We start from the raw sequence: 17,952 nt of genomic DNA on the forward strand, positions 1-17,952 counted from the left end.
CCCTACCGCTTCGCCTCCTCACAAACCTGCAAGAATTTGTATATCCCCTCCAACCCCTCATACTCCCCACTTTCCGCCCTCGTCCCATGCGTAGTCGCAGCTTTGACCGGTGACGCTGTGTGGAAGTATGGATCCTCAGATGCAAAATCGCTGTCGCCTAGACTCTCGTACCCAGAGATGGGCGAATGAGCGTGTCGGTCCGGCGACTTGAGCGTCCTGTCTTCGGTACTATGGTTATCGTGTAGTGACTCTGCGGTGTATTGCGATTGTTGAGAGGGCGAGAGCATGTTGCGCCAATCTACTTGCTCGGGTTGTCGCTGTCGTTGGGTGGCATTGGTGAAGTAGTATTCTCCGCCCTCGCTGGGGAGGGAGGGGGTGGCGTTTGGCGCAAAGGGGAAGAGGAGCGCCATTTCTACATCTTTCTCCGCTTGCCCTGCTTGTCCGACCGGTGCAGTGTGCCAGCCTTCGTCTTCGACCACCACGCCGCGCCTTACACCTACTTCATCGCAGAGGCGGGATACGAGATCGGCGTCGCAGCCCGGGAAGCGCACGCTCAGGATTGGCCCGGCTGCTGTATGGATAAGGGAAATGGGTAGATCGCCCAAGGCAGAGAGGGCGCGGAGATCGGTGAGGATGAGGCTGAGATCCTGGATTGCGCGGGCGAAGTCGGATGTAAGAGTCGAGAGGAGGTCGATGTCGTTGAGGGATGTCACGTCCAGGTTTGACTTTTCAGACGAGAAAGAGGGGCAGAGAGCAGTGATGGTGGGGCTAAATTTGAATTCGAGGTTCGTTCCTTTCATTGAAGAAGACATAGGTGATTCCCATTGCGAGTAGACAGCATCTTCAGTTTGCGAAACGGAGCGGAAACGTTTCTCGCCCGTGACAGGGTTGACGCCATCGAATCTCGCTTTCCCACCGCCAACAAAGAAGGCTCTGATGCCGGCGGAGACGTTATGAACTACCTGAGCGTGAACACCGGTTGTATGGCTGAAATGCCTGGCTCCTTTCCCGGCTCCACCAAGACTGTAGCCGCCTACGCAGCGGGGTAGAGCTCCACCTGTCAAATTGGGACGAAGTGTCGAGGCAAAGGGTGCGGAGCCGCGCTGGGAAATTGCCTTGCTGACTTTCGATATCGGAAAGGTTGAGCGGTCATATTTAACGCCGGTGCGGGCTTTTGCGGCGGAGGTAGTGAATTGATGGGCGGTGGTTGAGAACCAGCGGTTGCTGTTTTGAGAGCGGGATTGTCTCAGATAGGCGAGAGGGTGGACGGGTTGATTTTGGGCATAAATGCGGATAGGTTGAAGTGAAGCATTGTTTGCAATGCGTGACTGAGGCAATTTTGCCCGGATGATGGACGAAGTCTTGTCGATGGCGAATCTGTAGAGTTGGCCATTAGCGTTGCTTAATGACCTTTACGCAGGTAGTGAGGTTTTACTTGACGATTCGCAAGACCTTCGGAACAAGAAGGTGCCCGCTTGAGGGCGCCATCTTTTGGTGATTCTGTTTTTCGAGGAGTTGTCAGAGGCACAGGGAATAAGTAAGGAAGAGGGAATTGCGAAGAGACAAGTGCTCAGCCACAGGGAACTAGACTTCAGCCGGCAAAACGCCGAGAGTCCCGGCGCACGATGATGATCGATGCCTCGGATGATCAAAGATTGAGCATAACCCGAGAAAGGAGAATCCGGGGATGAAAGGTCCAGAAGATGCTATTACAATGAAGTGAGTGAATTTTAATTATGTTCCAACAACTAGCAAGCACACATGTATTCTACTGATGGGCGACTCGATCGCCAAAGGCCGTAGCCAATGCCATCGGCTGTACATAAGGCATGGTGAAATTAAGCATTCTTTTCCACCACATGATCAAGTGCGAATGAAGAAGATCATGAGCCATGTCGCCAGACGACAGTGGAAGCGAAACCTGATAGGAATCCATTGGGGAGATGTTCGTGAGATCGTCTCCCAGGCCCTAGGCAGCGAGCAAGAGTGCACTCTTTTTGTACACACATGGTAGAATAGAAAAGAGATCCGTCGCAGACATCGCTGCATAAGTGTTTCTTTTGAGCATGCCCGGCTGATGCTCCAAAACGCCCGTGTGCCATGCTAATGCCATCCATGCAACATCGCTAGCAGTCTCCGGGTCCGGTAAAAAGGAATAACGGAATAACTCCCAGAGCCAGGAGTGTCTAAAGGTCGTAGGGCATGGCAGAGCCACCTTGTCAGTCGCCATAGAATCTGCGCCCATATTGATTCGTGGTTGGCGCGCTGGGAAGTGGATATGTACAGATCATTGAACGTCATTGCGTTCAACGATCAAGCTCGGATCTAAGGTCAGGGTCAAGGAACTTGCTGAGCTTGGAGCGGTTCTTCATGTTGTAGGCTCCATTCCTCCACACAGCCCTAAGTTTGCCGAAGGCCGGCCGCTCTTTGCTGTTGGCCTCGAGCCTGACAAGATCAACGAAATCACGGGCAATTTTTTCATCAGAGATGGTCTTCTGACTGAGGATGGATTCATCATAGTATTGTAGCAGATTTCGCAATCCAGTCGTAGATTCGCGCTGGGATGCATCCTCGAGGGCTAATTGACGAAACTCCTCATACATGTGGGCGTTGAAGTTGCGAATAAGGAAGTGCGACCAGAACTGGTAGAGGCTCTGCATGTTATCATGGTGGTGAGCCTTGTCCGCTGCTGGTTGCTCCCGTTGCTTTAATGCATCGCGTCGGAAGTCGTGGTATGATTCCGCTGCACAATCGTTTGGCAAAGTATCGAGGGTTGTGACTGCAGTCTGTCTGTCCTTGATCCAAAGGACTGGTGGCGATTCATTATTGTCAATCTGGCGGCCGGGCGAAACAACAGGGAATGGACTTCTCGATCTCTGAATCCTATGCGAGTTGACGCTTGTCAGTTTCTATCCTCAGAAAAGGGGAGCTTCCACTCAGTCTCACCTGTCGGGTGCATCTCCATTCATGGTTGGGGCTGGCTGACGGTCCGTGAATTTTGACAACTCTTCGTTAATGGATCTTCCGTCTATTGACCCATTGGAAAATGTTCGAGAAGACGATGAGTGGAAATGAGGACGCGTCGGAGTCGTGGCGGTCACTGGTTTTCGAACGACGATGTTGAGATTGTTGACTTGCTCGTCGGTGAAGACGCTGGTTCCTGGGCCTTGAGAATCGGGTTGCGAGAAGCTTCGAGCGTTGGAAGACCGCACCGCGGGCGAAAACTCGGAGACAGCAGCAGAAAGTGGTGCTCGGATTGTAGAACCGTCAGTTCCATTTGAGGCACCAATGGGACCGGCTTGGCCGTACGGAGGAGGTGCAACACTGTCGAGGGACTGGAACTGAAAGTTCTCGACCGAGTTGGCCACGGCGCTTGATCGAGGTGAGATTGCCGAGGCATCGTCGAATGTATAATGTGCGTCATTCATGGAAGGATACTGGTGACGTGGCAGCGGACCGTCATTCTGCGCTGATGGGTCACGATCTTCCATCTTCATGACCCATTGCTGCCACCCATCGCGTTTTCGAACCCGGTCGATTCCATCGACCCGAGGGTCATAGTACTCGATATTCGGTGAATTTACGCAGACCTGTTGTATCGTAGCGTAATTTGTTGTGAGCTGTTTTATGCGATTGAACTTTGCCAACAGAGTCAGGGGTACAAATCCTTGAGAATCCATCTGCTTCCGAAGAAACATATCCTTGCAAAGGTTGTCAACAGAAAAATAATATTCCCTGACAATGTTAGCAAATCTAGCTTGTGCGCGGCAGAACTACTCACATTTGCATAGACACCATGCCGAACACAGGAATCTCCAAATATGGATTGTATGGGATTGCGCTCATGATACCGTTGTTGCCTGGTTGATAGCCATACTCATTTGCTACTTCAGTTTGCAAGCTAGCCAGATGCGTAGCTCCCGAATGATGCCCATTAGAAAATCTAGCATAAGGCGTAGACTGGGGTATTGATTGTGACCGCGAGTTAGAACGATGGTGCTTGCCATAATGCTGAGTTGGTTGGTAGTAAGAGCTTTGAGAATGCGACGGTGAGCTTTCTTGATTGGAGTGCGATTTGGCTGGAGTGGCTGGTGGTGGTTGGTACTGTCCTTGTTGACCATTGGTGAATCCATGGCCATTTGGCAGATTAGAGGTGAAGAAAGCGTGATTGGACCCACCTCGGCCGCGGTATCCTCCACGACCACGCTCTGGACGTCCCTCGCCCCGTTCTCGCACTGGGAGACTTCCTTGAAAGTCTCTCGCAAGGTCAGGTGGTCTAATGGAACCCTCGCTTCTTCGCTCAGGCCCACCTGCTTTAGGGGATGCAGGCGTCTCCGAAGCCAGGCTGAGGTTCTTCTTGTCCTCATCTGTGTTGCTCGGTGCTGAGCTGGTTGAGGTTGTGGCTCCATCCATAGGGACAACGCGAGTTGACCATTCTGGTTGTGGGTCTTTAGCCGCCGCAGGAACAGACGGTCTTCGAGTCTCCTTGACATTATTGCCATTATTGCCATTGCTCTGACCGGCTTTTGCAAAACCGTTCTCGAATTCCTTGCGCTTCTCTGTAGGTGTTGCGTCTCCCAATTTTCGCTGATCTCTTGGGGTGGCAGGTCCCGCGCTGGAAGCTCTCTTTGGCTTCGAAAGGTTGGCGTTAGTCGAAGTCGGGTTCAAAGCACCTCTACCTCGATCCAGACCACTTGCTGGTAATGTTTGGCTGGTGGAGGTACCGATTCCTGGGAGAATTGGCTTCTCTGCACCATTGGTGGCATTCGCGACGTTGCCCGCGCGTGTACCGCCTTCTCTTCCGCCACGAGAGAGCTTGCCTCCTCTCCGTGCGGTAGGAAACGGAGTGTCGAAGACCACAGTGTGAACCAAAGGCATTGGCACCCATTTTTCCTTGTGGGGCTTGGGTGCTTGAGTTGTATCTTTGTCGTCTTTTTCTACCCGGTCCGGAGCCTTCTTTTTCCCCTCGTTAAGGGCGCTCTCTGGCGCCGGCCACGACATTGCGTCCCCAGGTGGAGGCGGTGGAGGCGCAGGTAAGGTAGAAGACTTATCGGCTGCGTCGGCCGACTTACTTCCATTCCTAGCGGCGCCTAGAGCCGGGCGTTCATCCAGTGGGCCTGCACCTGTCTTGCCCTTCTTCTTACCGTCCTGCTTCTTTTGCTCGGTGGTTGCTTCGGTGCCCTTGGCCGGACCGTTAGCGTTTCCAGGGCTGAGATTGGGTATTGCCGGCTTTGGTGGCTGAAGAGGAGTCGACTGCTTGGGCTTCTGAGCCGCAATACGTTGCTGCCAGAAGTTCACTGGTGGTGGTGGCGCTTCCTTGAGCGAGACAGGTGCAGCAGCTTCTTCGTCCCATGGAATTTTTGTGGCTTGTTCCTTTTCAGCATCTGCCTTTTCACCACCTTTGCTCCCATTTTGAGATGTCTGAGACTGTTTGTCCCAAGTAGATTCTGAAGAGCCGTTCACAGTTGAAAACGCGTCGTCTTCTTTGGGTAAAGTTGATGCGGATGGAATGCCATACTCTGGTGATGATGGAGTAGAGACCATTGGTTGTGGCTGCGCAGCAGAGTGGGGCTTTGCTGCAGCGTTGTCGGATTTGGTTACATCATTGACTTCACTGTGCTGAACCCGCTGTTGTTCTTCGCCTGCTGTGACGCCCTCCACCTGTGGCGTCCGAGTTTCGCTGGTTGTGCGCTTCGTTGGAGCTTTGGTGGGATTCGCGGTTGTATCTCTGCTACCAGATGATGAAGATCTCTTCAAACCATTCTCCGCAGTCTCGGAGATAGCTTTGCCGTTAGGTAGCAGCGAAGGAACTGATGGGGACCTGCCCTTTGCAGCTAAAGCATATGTCAAAGCGGGAGTTGTTTGCCCCAGATCTCCGGAGGACTTCTGCGCTGTCGCCGCCATCTTGTCCACTGAAGATCGTTGCTGATGATCGGTTGTCTGATTTTCTGCCGGTATGGCAGCTTCCGATAAGTTAGTGGTAATCCCACGTATGGTGTTGACCGAGCCTTCAAACTCCACCTATCTCAAAAAGGTTGTGGTACTACCGCCTCCCACACCTTTCTCCACCAGGCCCTACCAGCCAGAAGAACGTTTATCACTCAGTTGGTTTGCTGCTTGTCCCGTGGGGCTGTTGAATGCGAGGTTGACAGTGTTGAAGAGAGGTGACCGTTGTATGAGTCGCTTTAATCTTGACTTTTGGTTCTGAAAATGCAATAAATGTCTTCGGTGCGGCTTTTATTGGACACAAGCTTTTTGGTCCCAATGATTACTGGTAGGAGATTCCTTGGCAATATTGAGCAAGTTTTAGAACAGGAAGCAAGAGGACTCGCGGTAGTTTCGTAGGCTCGTCGAGGGAGGAGGCCTTGGAAGAATCTCAGTGCTGTGAAGCAAACCACAGTACGCGAACAACCTTAGTTGCGACCACCAATCAGAGGTATTGGTGTAATGGTTTCACAGAAGCTGAAGCCCGGTAATAGTCTGCCAACATCTAGGGTTGTAGTCTGAATCAGATCCAACAGTGTTGTTTTGAGGGGAATGGTCTAAGTAGAGGCGAAAGTGAAAATGAGTATGAGGACTATTACCACTGTTAGTTCACAATCGCTTGACCCAAAAGAAGATGAGCTTCTTGGAAGGTCCTTGAGTCTTTAGACTTACTTGACAACCTGGCTCCGGAAGTGGGAAGATATTCACGAGGTAAGACTTGCTTGTCACCCGGAAGCACCGCTGTGCGGATCACCTCCAACTTGTTAGTCTTCACGGCGCGAATTGGACCCGGCTGTAGCAGATAGACGAGTCTCTTCTGAACTTCCGTAGAAATGATCACAAGACCCTTGATCGGTAGAAATTAGCAGAACAGTAACAGAGGATTGAAGGGGTAGTACAGGTGCTGAGCGGAGGTGAGGTGGACGGGCTTGAGGATTTTCGAGAGGAAAAAAGGCTAGGCAAAGTTCTGAAGTGCGGGCCAAGAAATCGATGACTACGGACCGGAACCCACATCTTTCTCGCCCGAGCTTCTTATGCAACTACGTAAGGTATGCTCCTAATTACTTTCTTTTGTCTGCAATCTTTGATATCTGTCGCTTCCAATTACTGAGAATCTCACTGGGTCTTCCATATCTATCATGAGATGTTCAGGTGGTTTATCCTACAGACCTGCCTTTCTGTATGCTGCCAATATCATCAAGGCTATCGAAGATTTGTAGACAGAACCGATCGCCGTGCAGAAGACAGCAGTGGTAATCATCACTCCTCGCTATGCTGAATATGAATCAAGCTGCTCGCTGTGCCCGCTTTATCCCACCTGAGTCGTCCGTAGATATTTGGCGAAACTTTGTTCAGAGGAATCTCCTCCTGAGGAAGCTGCCTGAGTGGTAGGTGCCATTGCCTGCTTGTAGCGCTTTGTGAGTCCGTCATCCATGTAGGCCTCATCTTCTGCTCCGTCCTCGTCCACTTCATCCTCGTCTGGCTCAACCATTTGCGCCTCAGACTCGGAATTTGAGTTGTCCTCCAGATCGCTTAGGGTATCAACATGATGTCTTTGGGCAACGCCGGCCTTGTTTGGACCACCCGATGCATTCCTTGACTCCGAAACATTCATATCCTTCATCATCTTCCCAAGATCTTTCTCCCTCTTGCTTGCCTTTTCTTCTTGCCTCTCCTTTCTTCGTTTCTCAAGCTCTGGTTTGTAGTCCCTCTCGAATTCGTCCGCCTTCTCTCCGACTGCCGTAAAGAAATCGTCAATACCTTTCCCCGTCATGGAGCTGACTCCCACAACACTTAGATGTCGATAAAATTCCTCAAGCATCAGACTCATACTGTTCAGTAGCGATCCCATATAACCACTGCCTCCTCCAAATCCTCCACCACCATCCACCCCACCAAAGCTTCCGCCGTCCTCTTCTTGCTTTAGAGCTGCTTGGAAGGCTTCAAAGTCCGTCATCCACTCTTTTGCAAAATCGGCGTCCTTGACATCCGTCTTGTTAAACACTAGAATCATTGGTAACTTCGTTTTGTAAAGTATGCTGCAGGCATAAAGCATGTTACTCATGAATGTGCTTGTCGAGCTTGTCCGGGGGGTATCAATGATGTATGCCACGACTGTAGGAAACGATGACGCAAGCGATTCGAGAAGGATACTTCCAGAAGCACTCCACATAAAGACCTCAATCTGGCCTGGAGTATCCACGATGATGTTCTTGATTGGCTTGGCCTTAGGAGTTTCCGGATTCGGAGCTGTGCGTTTCTCTAGTATATTGATGATTTGGTCTATCTTCGTTGCAAATATATTTAGCGATGTGACGATCCCTCCATTAGGACCCAGATTGTATTCCCGCATCACCTCTTTGTAGTTGAGAGAGTCCCTTATGTCGATATTACTCTCAAATGGGACGTTGCGAACAGCAGGATCTAGGTTGATAACATAAGGCGGTTCACGCTTTGAGTGTAAATGCGAATTGATTCTTTGCATGAACGTTGTCTTGCCTGAGCCTATGCAACCGTGCGTGATCAGCTAGGTTTGTGCGTGGTAGACATTGAAGGTAGACTCACCAGCCATGCCGACACAAACAATGACCACAGGCGGTTTAGCCGTCATGTTGAAAATGTGTGTACTTGTCTTTTCAGTCTGTGGCTCATAACAATTACCATGAGCAGACAGAATCGGATGCTGGCAGGGGGTGCGTATTTGTGAGATTCCACTGTTGTACGAGAGTACTATTCAAGGTGTTGATTTCCATCTCCTGCGGGGACAGCGGAAATAGTTTTAGCGTATACAGAAAATGTTACAATTCTTGGCATCGAGAAAATTGCACACATACCTATCAGCTACCAAAATCGAGGACCAAAAATTGAGGGCTAAATTATAGGGCAGATAAAACTAAGTATCTTGGTTTAGAATAATTATTCTTAAATGCGTATTGATTACTCTGGAAGAGATTCAGAGGGAGTTAATAGATGTGTGTGCGATTTTCTCAGTGCCAAGAATCGTAACATTTCCTGCATACGCTAATTCCGCGTGCATATTTCTTGATCTTCTAAGGGTTCATTATCTCAATATGTTGTCCAAGAATCACAGCCATGTGACTATGACTCTTGAAGACTTTGAAAAGTCACTGGCCGAGGGCAAGAACGAGGAAGAGAAGATCAAGTCTAGTCATGGACACGAGGGAAGCAGAAAACATCACAGGCATCATAGGAAGCACCATGGCGATGGAGAAGATCATCGCAGGCACAAGAGGGCGAAGCGTTCCACCAGCAGAGATGACAACAACAGGGCGCATGGCAATCGCAAGATATCACTAGGATTTAGGGGGGAGCGTACGAACCGTGGGGCCTCACAAGGCGAAGGTGAGACAGAGGACCCAGCTACTTGGGGGCCAGCGAAGAATGACGGTCACATCCCAACCTCAGATTCCATCGGTGAAACAAAGAGAGATTCTTGGATGGAACAACCCTCTGCCTCAGATATTGACTACACACAAAAGGGTGTCAGGGAGCCATTTGAGCCAATCACGTCAAGACCGTCAAAGGCCGACTTTGAGCTCAAAATCCATGAAAACGAGTTGAACAAGCATCATCTACAATATCTGGCTGATGGCAGAGACATCTCGGAAGATTTTATTGAGAAGCCCGCACAACACGAGGTCGACTACGTCTTTGGTGATGCAGGAGCTCATTGGCGGATGAGCAAGCTGAACCGTGTCTACAAACAGGCAGAAGAAACTGGGAAACCCGTAGACGAGATGGCGGAAAAACAATATGGAGATTTAAGAACGTTTGACGATGCTAGAGAAGAGCAGATAGAGCTCGACAGGAGAGACACTTACGGTGAAGGCTATGTGGGGAAGGAAAAGCCAAGTGGTGAGCTGTTTGAGGAGCGAAAGTTAGATACAGGTCTGCGAAACAAGGGTTCCGGGCCGGAGCATGATGAGCCGGATGTGCAAGAACTTTCTCGTGAGATTGATACAGAGAAGCCACTTGCAACGACCGTGCCATTGGACCAGACTGCGCTGAATAGACTCAAGGCACAGATGCTGAAAGCCAAAGTCCGAGGTTCATCCAACGCTGCTATATTGGAAGCTGAGTACAACAATTCTATGGCTGCTTTGGCCAAGAGCAAACAACCTGACATAGTTGTCCTTGGGGCCATGCATAACAGGATGTTGACTGGGTCGCGTGAAGGCGAGGTCAATAGGATCGACAACAAACGGGGTCGGGAGAGGGGCCTAGTAGAAGAGAATGAAGACATGAGCATTGAAGATATGGTCCGGCAAGAGCGGCGATTGCGCAACCAGGCTGGTGGAGATGGACAACGTTTCGCAGAGAGGATAGCTAAGGATGCGAAATTTGACGTACGTATTCCTTTCCAAACAAATGAGAGTTCGCTGACTCTCACTCAGAACGATTTGGACTACATGGACGAGAACGCCAACAAGCTTGCGAAGCGTGTACAACGGTCTGAGATCAATCTCAAGAATACGGCAATATCCGATCTTCAGATGATGAACCGCATTTTGGACAATTGCCCTCTCTGCCATCACGAAAATACAAATACGCCTCCAGTTGCGCCAATTGTATCTCTAGCCACTAGAGTCTACCTCACTCTTCCTACAGAGCCCGAGATCAGTGAGGGCGGAGCATGCATCATACCGGTGCAACATCGAGGCAATCTCTTGGAGTGCGATGACGATGAATGGGAAGAGATCAGAGTACGTCGATGAACCAATTCCTTTGTTGTAAGCGAGTAGTTAATCCTTTGGCAGAATTTCATGAAGAGTCTCACTCGAATGTATCATGACCATGGCAGAGATGTCATTTTCTACGAAAATGCCGCAGTACCACAGCGAAAGAAGCATGCTGGCATGGAAGTCGTGCCACTACCGTACAGCCTTGGGGAGACCGCACCAGCGTTCTTCAAGGAGGCAATTCTTACATCTGACGAGGAGTGGACGCAACACAAGAAGATCATTGACACGCTTTTCAAGGCCAAGCAAGGTCAGGGTAAAACGGCTTTCCGACGGACGCTAGCCAAGGAGATGCCGTACTTTCATGTGTGGTTCGAAATCGATGGTGGAATTGGTCACATTGTGGAAGATGCTAATCGATGGCCAAAAGGTGATCTTTTTGCTAGGGAGATCATAGGTGGTATGCTCGATGTTGCTCCCGACATTGTGAAGAGGCAAGGCCGGTGGAACAGAGGCGGAGATAGGAGGGTCGATGGATTTAGGAAGAGATGGGAGAAGTTTGACTGGACGAGGGTCTTAACAGCTTCATGATCTGACAGCAACTAAACGAGCCTGTGAGATGGACCTCCTACCACCACCACCAACAATAATAACAGCAACACCACTATCAGCTTTACTTAAAATCGAGCCGAGCAACCAAAACGTCTACTGACACTGGGTTGCATTGCTACCTGGCCTAGGGCGAATTCGCGAGGGTTCGCTCGGAGATCGAGGACAGCTAGGCTCTGGCTGATATTGGAAGAGTGAACTAGATGTGGACGAACATTTGAAATCCTTTCGAGAAGATGGATCATCGTGGAGAAATCCATAGTTCCAGCAAGAAGAATGAGCACTCATTCATACCAACACACCCTTTGGATCCACATCGATGACATGGGCACATGTGTACTGCATCATCAGCTGTCATTCAACACAACCCATCTGTTTAGGTTGAGGCTTGCGGGAGAAACGGTCGCTTAGAGGTACCCTTCCTTCGAACGTTCTTCGTCTCTTCTAGCTCCATTCCTCTCTTCCTTTCGGAGGAAGCGAGGTTGAAGACTTGAAGGAGATCGAAGGAGAATCGTCTTCAGACGTGCTTCTTCAGTATCGATAGACGTGACGGCGCTCTGCGCTTCTAATGCTAAACGCTAAACTCGTGCTCACCGATTCAGTAAACATGAAGTATGAACCATATACTGGGGTCCGTCTTTGTCCGAGGTCAAATCGCATTCGGCGCGAACTTATGATTACATACCTCTATACGGGGAAGATACTTCAAGGGGCTACCCAGCTTTGATGCCATTTTTATGAACAGCCGGTTCACAGGTGAGATGTTTTAGCCGTTCCCGAGGCTGACATACATCGAGCCACCTCCGCGCCTGGGGCTTTTGATTCTTGTTATAGACTTATTTAATTAATCGAAAAATGCCCAACTCCGCTTTATATAATTAATGTAATTGTGACTTACCAAAGCGATCGTAGATTGTGAGGAGGTCTCAACGATATTTTTGCGGAATTTTAGATGAAGAACGTGGCCGCCGCTAAATTTCACTTTGGCCGCCGCGGGATGCCATTCCTCGAGGACTTGAACAATTCCTCCCTAGCTGTCCGCCTTGAGGGTACGCCTACGAGTACCTGGACTTCCACGCAACCCCCACACTTCGGCCACACACCCTGGCCACAGGTCATGTCACAGCAGAGTGATACCGCGCAGTCCTATCAACCGAATTCATATCCCAGCTATTCAGCGCCCTCTATGGCTGCTCAATTCAATTATCCTCCACCTGAAGGGCAAGGGCAAGCTAATTCTCCCTCTGGATCGAACATGGCTCATCCTAATATCAGCTTGCCTCCCATTCGATCGATTGATGGCATATCTCAGCCACAACATCAGCAGTCGCAACAAGGCGGACAACCTTCTCCCATGGGCTCCGCAATGCCACCAAACATGGGCCAGTACTACGGACAAGGTCAATATCCACCCCCTACCTCCGACCCAAACGCCCCTGTTCGATACCCCATACCGCCAGACGGCAGGCAAATGTCCGGCGGGCGACACAAGAAGGAGATCAAGCGGAGGACAAAGACTGGGTGTCTGACTTGTCGCAAGCGCCGCATCAAGGTATGTAAATTGCACTTGTAAAATTCGCAGCGCACTCAGGGCAACGACGAGTCAAAATCCCCCTCCCCATGATGCAGATGTAGTTGTCTTCGTTTAACATTTACCGAGTTCCTTGGGGCGATCGGGTAGTAGCGACCGTGTCAAGCGAGCGTGGGCTGCTTCACTCTTTATATTCACGATCTGTGAAGGAGTTGAAATCATAAATCCACACTCAACGACACAGCATATTTGGACTCCGCTGACTTTAGGATCTATCACACACAGTGTGACGAAACCCATCCAGCTTGCAGAAATTGTCAGAAAAGTAAACGCGACTGTTTAGGTTACGACCCGATCTTCAAATCACAACCAGGGCCAACAGCTATCCAGCCTGCCCTTGGTGCTGCGTCCTCTACACAATCTGCAAATTCGTCGCCATACCCACCACCCCCTCAAGGCTACGTGCACGCTGGCTCTCAAGGCTACGGTCCAGCAGGGACAGATTCAGAAACTTCTACCGTCCAACCTTACGACTACGGTGCTGCTATAGACCCAACACTTGAAGGGGGAGCAGCACAAATGCAAGACAGCAAGGAGCCATTAGGGACGGGGACTCCGTATCCATCAGCTGCGTCGGATCAGCAAGGCCATCGAGGTAAGTCTCATCAAGTCAAGTCTGGGCCTCATGCATCTCGCGTTGGCAATATCATCTTAACTAACACACCGTTCTAGCGAAGCGAACAAAGATCGAAGAGCTCCTCTGTATAAGGGGGGTATCCCCTCCTCCGCCTGCACCACCAACTACGATTTCGGCTGCTACACGTGAAGAGATCAAACACATATGGATTACCGTGTACGCACCCGGCATAGACAAGTTCCTGGAAACCAAGTGGTTTGGACTGAGGGGCATGACACATCTTATGCAAAACAGTCGGCTGTGCGACCAATTCCAAACACTCATTCAACGATACGCTATAGATCGGACGCACCCTAGCTACTATCAAAATTGGGGAGTCACACAGAGCCTCGAGGCCACAGTGGTCTGGGCAATGATAGGAATGTGCCGGCAAGTTGCGGGTAAATCACCAGTCGATGAGCAAGATAGCAAAGAAGGGGTTCGTGATGCCGCTAAGAGAATGGAAATTTTCGAAAACTTAGTGACTGGGGAATATCTTGATTCCTCCTCAGCACCTTCACAGGCGTCTGAAGAGAGCAATGGCACAGCTCTAAACGACCAACTGAAAACCCGCGAGCGCGACTTCTGGCGCCTCGTCCACACATTCCTCACCATTCAAGACGACGAGGCTAGCGCTGCCAAACAAATCGACGACACGCTCACAAGCTGCCGCGGCCTCCTGGACAGCCGGGAGAACAGAGACGTCATCTATTCAGTGATGGTTGCTCGACATGTCGGAGCACGCATATCAGAATTTCCGGAAAACTTGCAGCAGCCTGCAAACAACGACGAGGACAGTGCGAGGACAAAGGTGTTCGTGGCGAAGAAGTTCATCGAGGATGAGTCGAACGGGAAGGGGACTAATCAGGTCGTCCAAAGACTCTGCGGCATGGCTCACAGAAGCTCGAGTATCAGGCGCTAGGAGGGTCATACATGAAACGGCAGAAGAAGCAAGAAATCTCGGTTGCATTATGGGGATCGAAGAGAATCAGGCCTTTCATGATGGTGGAGTCTTGCTGGCATCAAAGTCCGGGGAAGTGACTACGGAGGGAACCGCACATGCATACTGATCTTATTGAGAGGCGACTACGGTCACAGCATGTTGTCATCGTTCTTTAGAAAGGATTTACACGACTGGCTTACGGGTGTAAAGCTCAAGCATGTACAATACAGCGATACCATCATGCATCTTTAGCAGCGTGAAGGAAGAACTCTTCATGATAATCAAGGCATTTTCACAGAAGCTCGTTTCCCTTGACGGCGCTATGGCAGGCGCAGGCGCTCTTTGCTCTTCACACACAGAAAGCATAAGGTCACCTCTACTCCCCGCTGAATATCATACACTTTTCGCCCGCCTTTTTGCAGCTATTATCCTGCAGCCTCGTCGAATTTGCTTCTACGACCATGCTTACTTGCCGCTCCTTTCAAATGCTAACAATACCTCTGCAGCACGCCACTCGAGCGCCTCAAGCCTCTTCTCCCATCATACAACATCCAGTGGCCAATTTCGGCGCCCTTGAAAGCCCGCAGCGCTCGCAGTACCCTGCTGCAGCCTGCGTAAGGTGAGTTGGTAAAAAAAAAGCTAAATTTGAGCATGTTGGCATAAATTAGACGACCTACTTGTCCGGATACCTCAGATCAATCAAGATACATTTGCCAGCATCCAAACTGCGGCGAACCCTATCCTGCCGCTGCCCTTTCGGAGTTGCATATTAGCTCGCATTCTGGTTGCCTATGTAACCGATGGTGCTCGAAATGCCACTGACTGGACTAGATTCAGTCCCTACACTCGCAACGGCTTGTACCCTCTGGGATATACCACGACTACCTACAGACATGAGTCACATCTCTACGGAGGTTGCCTAGCCAAGGCTCTTGGAACTCTTTCGGGATTGCACCTGGCCTTCGCCCATTTAGGAGGCTAAGGGCCCGGTATCGCGCCCAACAAGGGCCCTAGAATTCAATTTATGCGCCCCGGATATAGGCCTAGGGTCACCCGTTACAGGGTTGCCTTCCGAGATCAGGGTTAGGGTTGGTACTAGCGCTCTGCAGGACTTCTTGGTACTCTACCGACCTCCGTAAGCGGTAAAGAAGTCCCCTTATCACCGATTTATTAAAGTAAAGCCGGGCGGATATGCCTCCGCGATAAATACCTCGTACGACAGTCTCATCTATCCTTCCCCTTCCTTGCCCTTTCTCTTGTACAGAGATATCTCCTTACCCGTCATTTGAGACAACGTCCTGCATTATGTCGAAGCCCAAGGTCCTATTGCTTGGAGATATTGAACAGTAGGGTCCCATACCTCACCAATCCTCTACCATGTCCCGTTTATTCTGTAGCCCTCTAGAGACCTGCATTGACCGTGAAAATCTTCAGTCCATCCGCCAAAGAATCCTTTGATTCCCTTTCCTCAATCGCACAACTCGTCACACCGAACTCCGACAATCCTTCAGACTTCCTAAAAGAATGCCGCAGCGGCGCTTTCAATGGCGTGAGAGCGGCCTACAGGACATTCAATAGCGTCAAGATCACAGGAAGAATTGAGGGTGAGGTATGCGAAGAGTTGGGAAAGGCGGGCTTAAGATTCTTGGCGCACAATGGTGGGTGAGAGGTTGGTGTTTATCAAAGAGGGTCGTCCAGTTCCACCTGTGCTAATACATTCTTCCTCCACCAGGCGCGGGGTACGACCAGTGCAATATTCCCGACTGCACCAAAGCGGGGATTCACGTGTCTAATGTCCCGACTGCCGTCGACGCAGCAACTGCTGATACTTCCCTCTTCCTCATGCTTGGTGCTCTCCGAATGTTCGCCTCCCCTCTCATAAACCTGCGTAAGGGCGAATTTCGCGGGAAGACTCCACCGCCTCTGGGGCATGATCCAGAGGGCAAATTATTAGGTATTGTAGGTATGGGAGGAATAGGAAGAGATTTCAAGAAGAAGGCGGAAGCACTGGGAATGAATGTGCAATATCACAACAGGAGCAAGCTGAGCGATGAGATGAGCGGAGGGGCGAAGTATGTGGGCTTTGAGGAGCTTTTGGAGAAGAGTGATGTCATAAGTTTGAATGTGCCATTGAATGTAAGTTTCCGCTTTTGCTGAGACAGATTTGTCCTTCTGCCTGTGTTCGGCCACACCTGCCCTGAAACTATCCGTCCTCCTCTCTTGACTAACACCACTCCAGAAATCAACCCATCACATGATATCAACGCCGCAGTTTTCAAAGATGAAAGATGGCGTTGTGATGGTCAACACTGCTCGCGGTGCTGTCATTGACGAGGCCGCTCTTGTCAAGGCTCTTAGTGATGGCAAAGTGTTCTCCGCTGGCTTGGACGTTTACGAGGAAGAGCCAAAGATACATCAAGGACTGGTGGACAATCCACATGTACTGCTACTACCTCACATGGGCACATGGACCGTGAGTGTCACCCCTGGAATCACATATAATATGCTGACGTAATCGAAGTATGAAACGCAAGAAAAGATGGAACACTTTGTTGTTGACAATGTTAGAAGTGCTCTTGAGACGGGGAAATTGAAGAGCCCAGTCCATGAGCAGAAAGACATGCCTCTGAAAGATTAGGTACCAAAATGGGCGTCTTTTTGAGACGCAAAACGGAGCAAGGTGTAGAAAGAGATAAGTGTCCGTAGATGTCTAACACGAATCGGAACATTGGTGTCAATCAATATCAAACGAAGGAGAGCACGGTCTCTGCCATCATGTAGCAGCTAACTCGACTTGGTCAAGGTTTTTATGCTGAGGATCTGTGGATTTCTCCTCAATGTATCACCACTCATTTGGCTACGGCTCCTACTGAGTGTCTTTTTCTCGGAATGCATTCTGTACTGTTGACTTAGACCTGTGTACGGCTAGGAATGCTCGCTTAAGCTTTTGATCCGTGCGGTCTTACGCTAAGGTCACTAACTGATTCATACAATACCATTGAGTCTGAACCGCTGGGCTCCATCGGATTGGTGCGAGGCTTCCCTTTGTCTACTTGCTCATCGATGCTTCCAAATGCTACAGCTACCAAACACATCCCGTTGACCTCATCATGCTGTCGTGCACTCTAAGTATTTCACCGCCGCAGCCACCGTCTTCGCTGCCACCGTTGAATCGGCATTTGCATGACCTATTGCAAGACTCGAAAGGTGATCGTCTCCAGTCGCGGCAGCGACGTATCGCCATGCGCTCAATCGGCCATGAGAAGGGGTCAAACCAGGCAACTCCTCGGCTTAATTTAGTTCTTCCTTACTGGGTCGAGCAAGTTGAGTGATGAAATGCAGAATGATCTCTTCGGTCTCGAACAAGTCACTGACTATTCAGCCAAGCTCACTGAGTTCAGCATTGAATTCACAGGGTAAGAAAGGAAGTATCGTTTTCTCTGAACACCTTTCGTGCTCACAAGAATTTCATCCCACGGCAGATACATATTGAGTTTGGGACGTTTAG

General features: G+C 50.2%; 6 protein-coding genes across 6 annotated transcripts; 3 read left to right on the forward strand and 3 right to left on the reverse strand.

Moving 5' to 3' along the window:
• Positions 1-2: 2 nt before the first annotated feature.
• Positions 3-1,488, reverse strand: HO133_002650 (uncharacterized protein; the record flags this gene model as incomplete). The annotated part of the gene is made up of 2 exons (XM_037293575.1): positions 3-1,377; positions 1,436-1,488. 2 exons carry the CDS (start codon positions 1,486-1,488, stop codon positions 3-5), a joined length of 1,428 nt encoding a protein of 475 aa, XP_037150404.1.
• An 818-nt stretch (positions 1,489-2,306) lies between these two features.
• Positions 2,307-5,904, reverse strand: HO133_002651 (uncharacterized protein; the record flags this gene model as incomplete). The annotated part of the gene is made up of 3 exons (XM_037293576.1): positions 2,307-2,883; positions 2,947-3,735; positions 3,782-5,904. The coding sequence occupies 3 exons, from the start codon at positions 5,902-5,904 to the stop codon at positions 2,307-2,309; spliced, it is 3,489 nt and encodes a 1,162-aa protein (XP_037150405.1).
• A 1,390-nt stretch (positions 5,905-7,294) lies between these two features.
• On the reverse strand, positions 7,295-8,596 carry HO133_002652 (uncharacterized protein; the record flags this gene model as incomplete). Its single annotated transcript, XM_037293577.1, has 2 exons — positions 7,295-8,490; positions 8,551-8,596. 2 exons carry the CDS (start codon positions 8,594-8,596, stop codon positions 7,295-7,297), a joined length of 1,242 nt encoding a protein of 413 aa, XP_037150406.1.
• A 460-nt stretch (positions 8,597-9,056) lies between these two features.
• HO133_002653 (uncharacterized protein) lies at positions 9,057-11,276 on the forward strand (the record flags this gene model as incomplete). The annotated part of the gene is made up of 2 exons (XM_037293578.1): positions 9,057-10,709; positions 10,764-11,276. The coding sequence occupies 2 exons, from the start codon at positions 9,057-9,059 to the stop codon at positions 11,274-11,276; spliced, it is 2,166 nt and encodes a 721-aa protein (XP_037150407.1).
• Positions 11,277-12,291: 1,015 nt separating this feature from the next.
• HO133_002654 (uncharacterized protein) lies at positions 12,292-14,423 on the forward strand (the record flags this gene model as incomplete). Its single annotated transcript, XM_037293579.1, has 3 exons — positions 12,292-12,846; positions 13,111-13,480; positions 13,558-14,423. 3 exons carry the CDS (start codon positions 12,292-12,294, stop codon positions 14,421-14,423), a joined length of 1,791 nt encoding a protein of 596 aa, XP_037150408.1.
• Positions 14,424-15,749: 1,326 nt separating this feature from the next.
• HO133_002655 (uncharacterized protein) lies at positions 15,750-17,082 on the forward strand (the record flags this gene model as incomplete). The annotated part of the gene is made up of 5 exons (XM_037293580.1): positions 15,750-15,790; positions 15,879-16,102; positions 16,177-16,580; positions 16,684-16,917; positions 16,966-17,082. 5 exons carry the CDS (start codon positions 15,750-15,752, stop codon positions 17,080-17,082), a joined length of 1,020 nt encoding a protein of 339 aa, XP_037150409.1.
• Positions 17,083-17,952: the final 870 nt, after the last annotated feature.

The sequence above is a fragment of the Letharia lupina genome, assembly GCF_014066315.1.
Source record: "Letharia lupina isolate WasteWater1 chromosome Unknown contig_15, whole genome shotgun sequence".
In the NCBI taxonomy this organism is placed as follows: domain Eukaryota; kingdom Fungi; phylum Ascomycota; class Lecanoromycetes; order Lecanorales; family Parmeliaceae; genus Letharia; species Letharia lupina.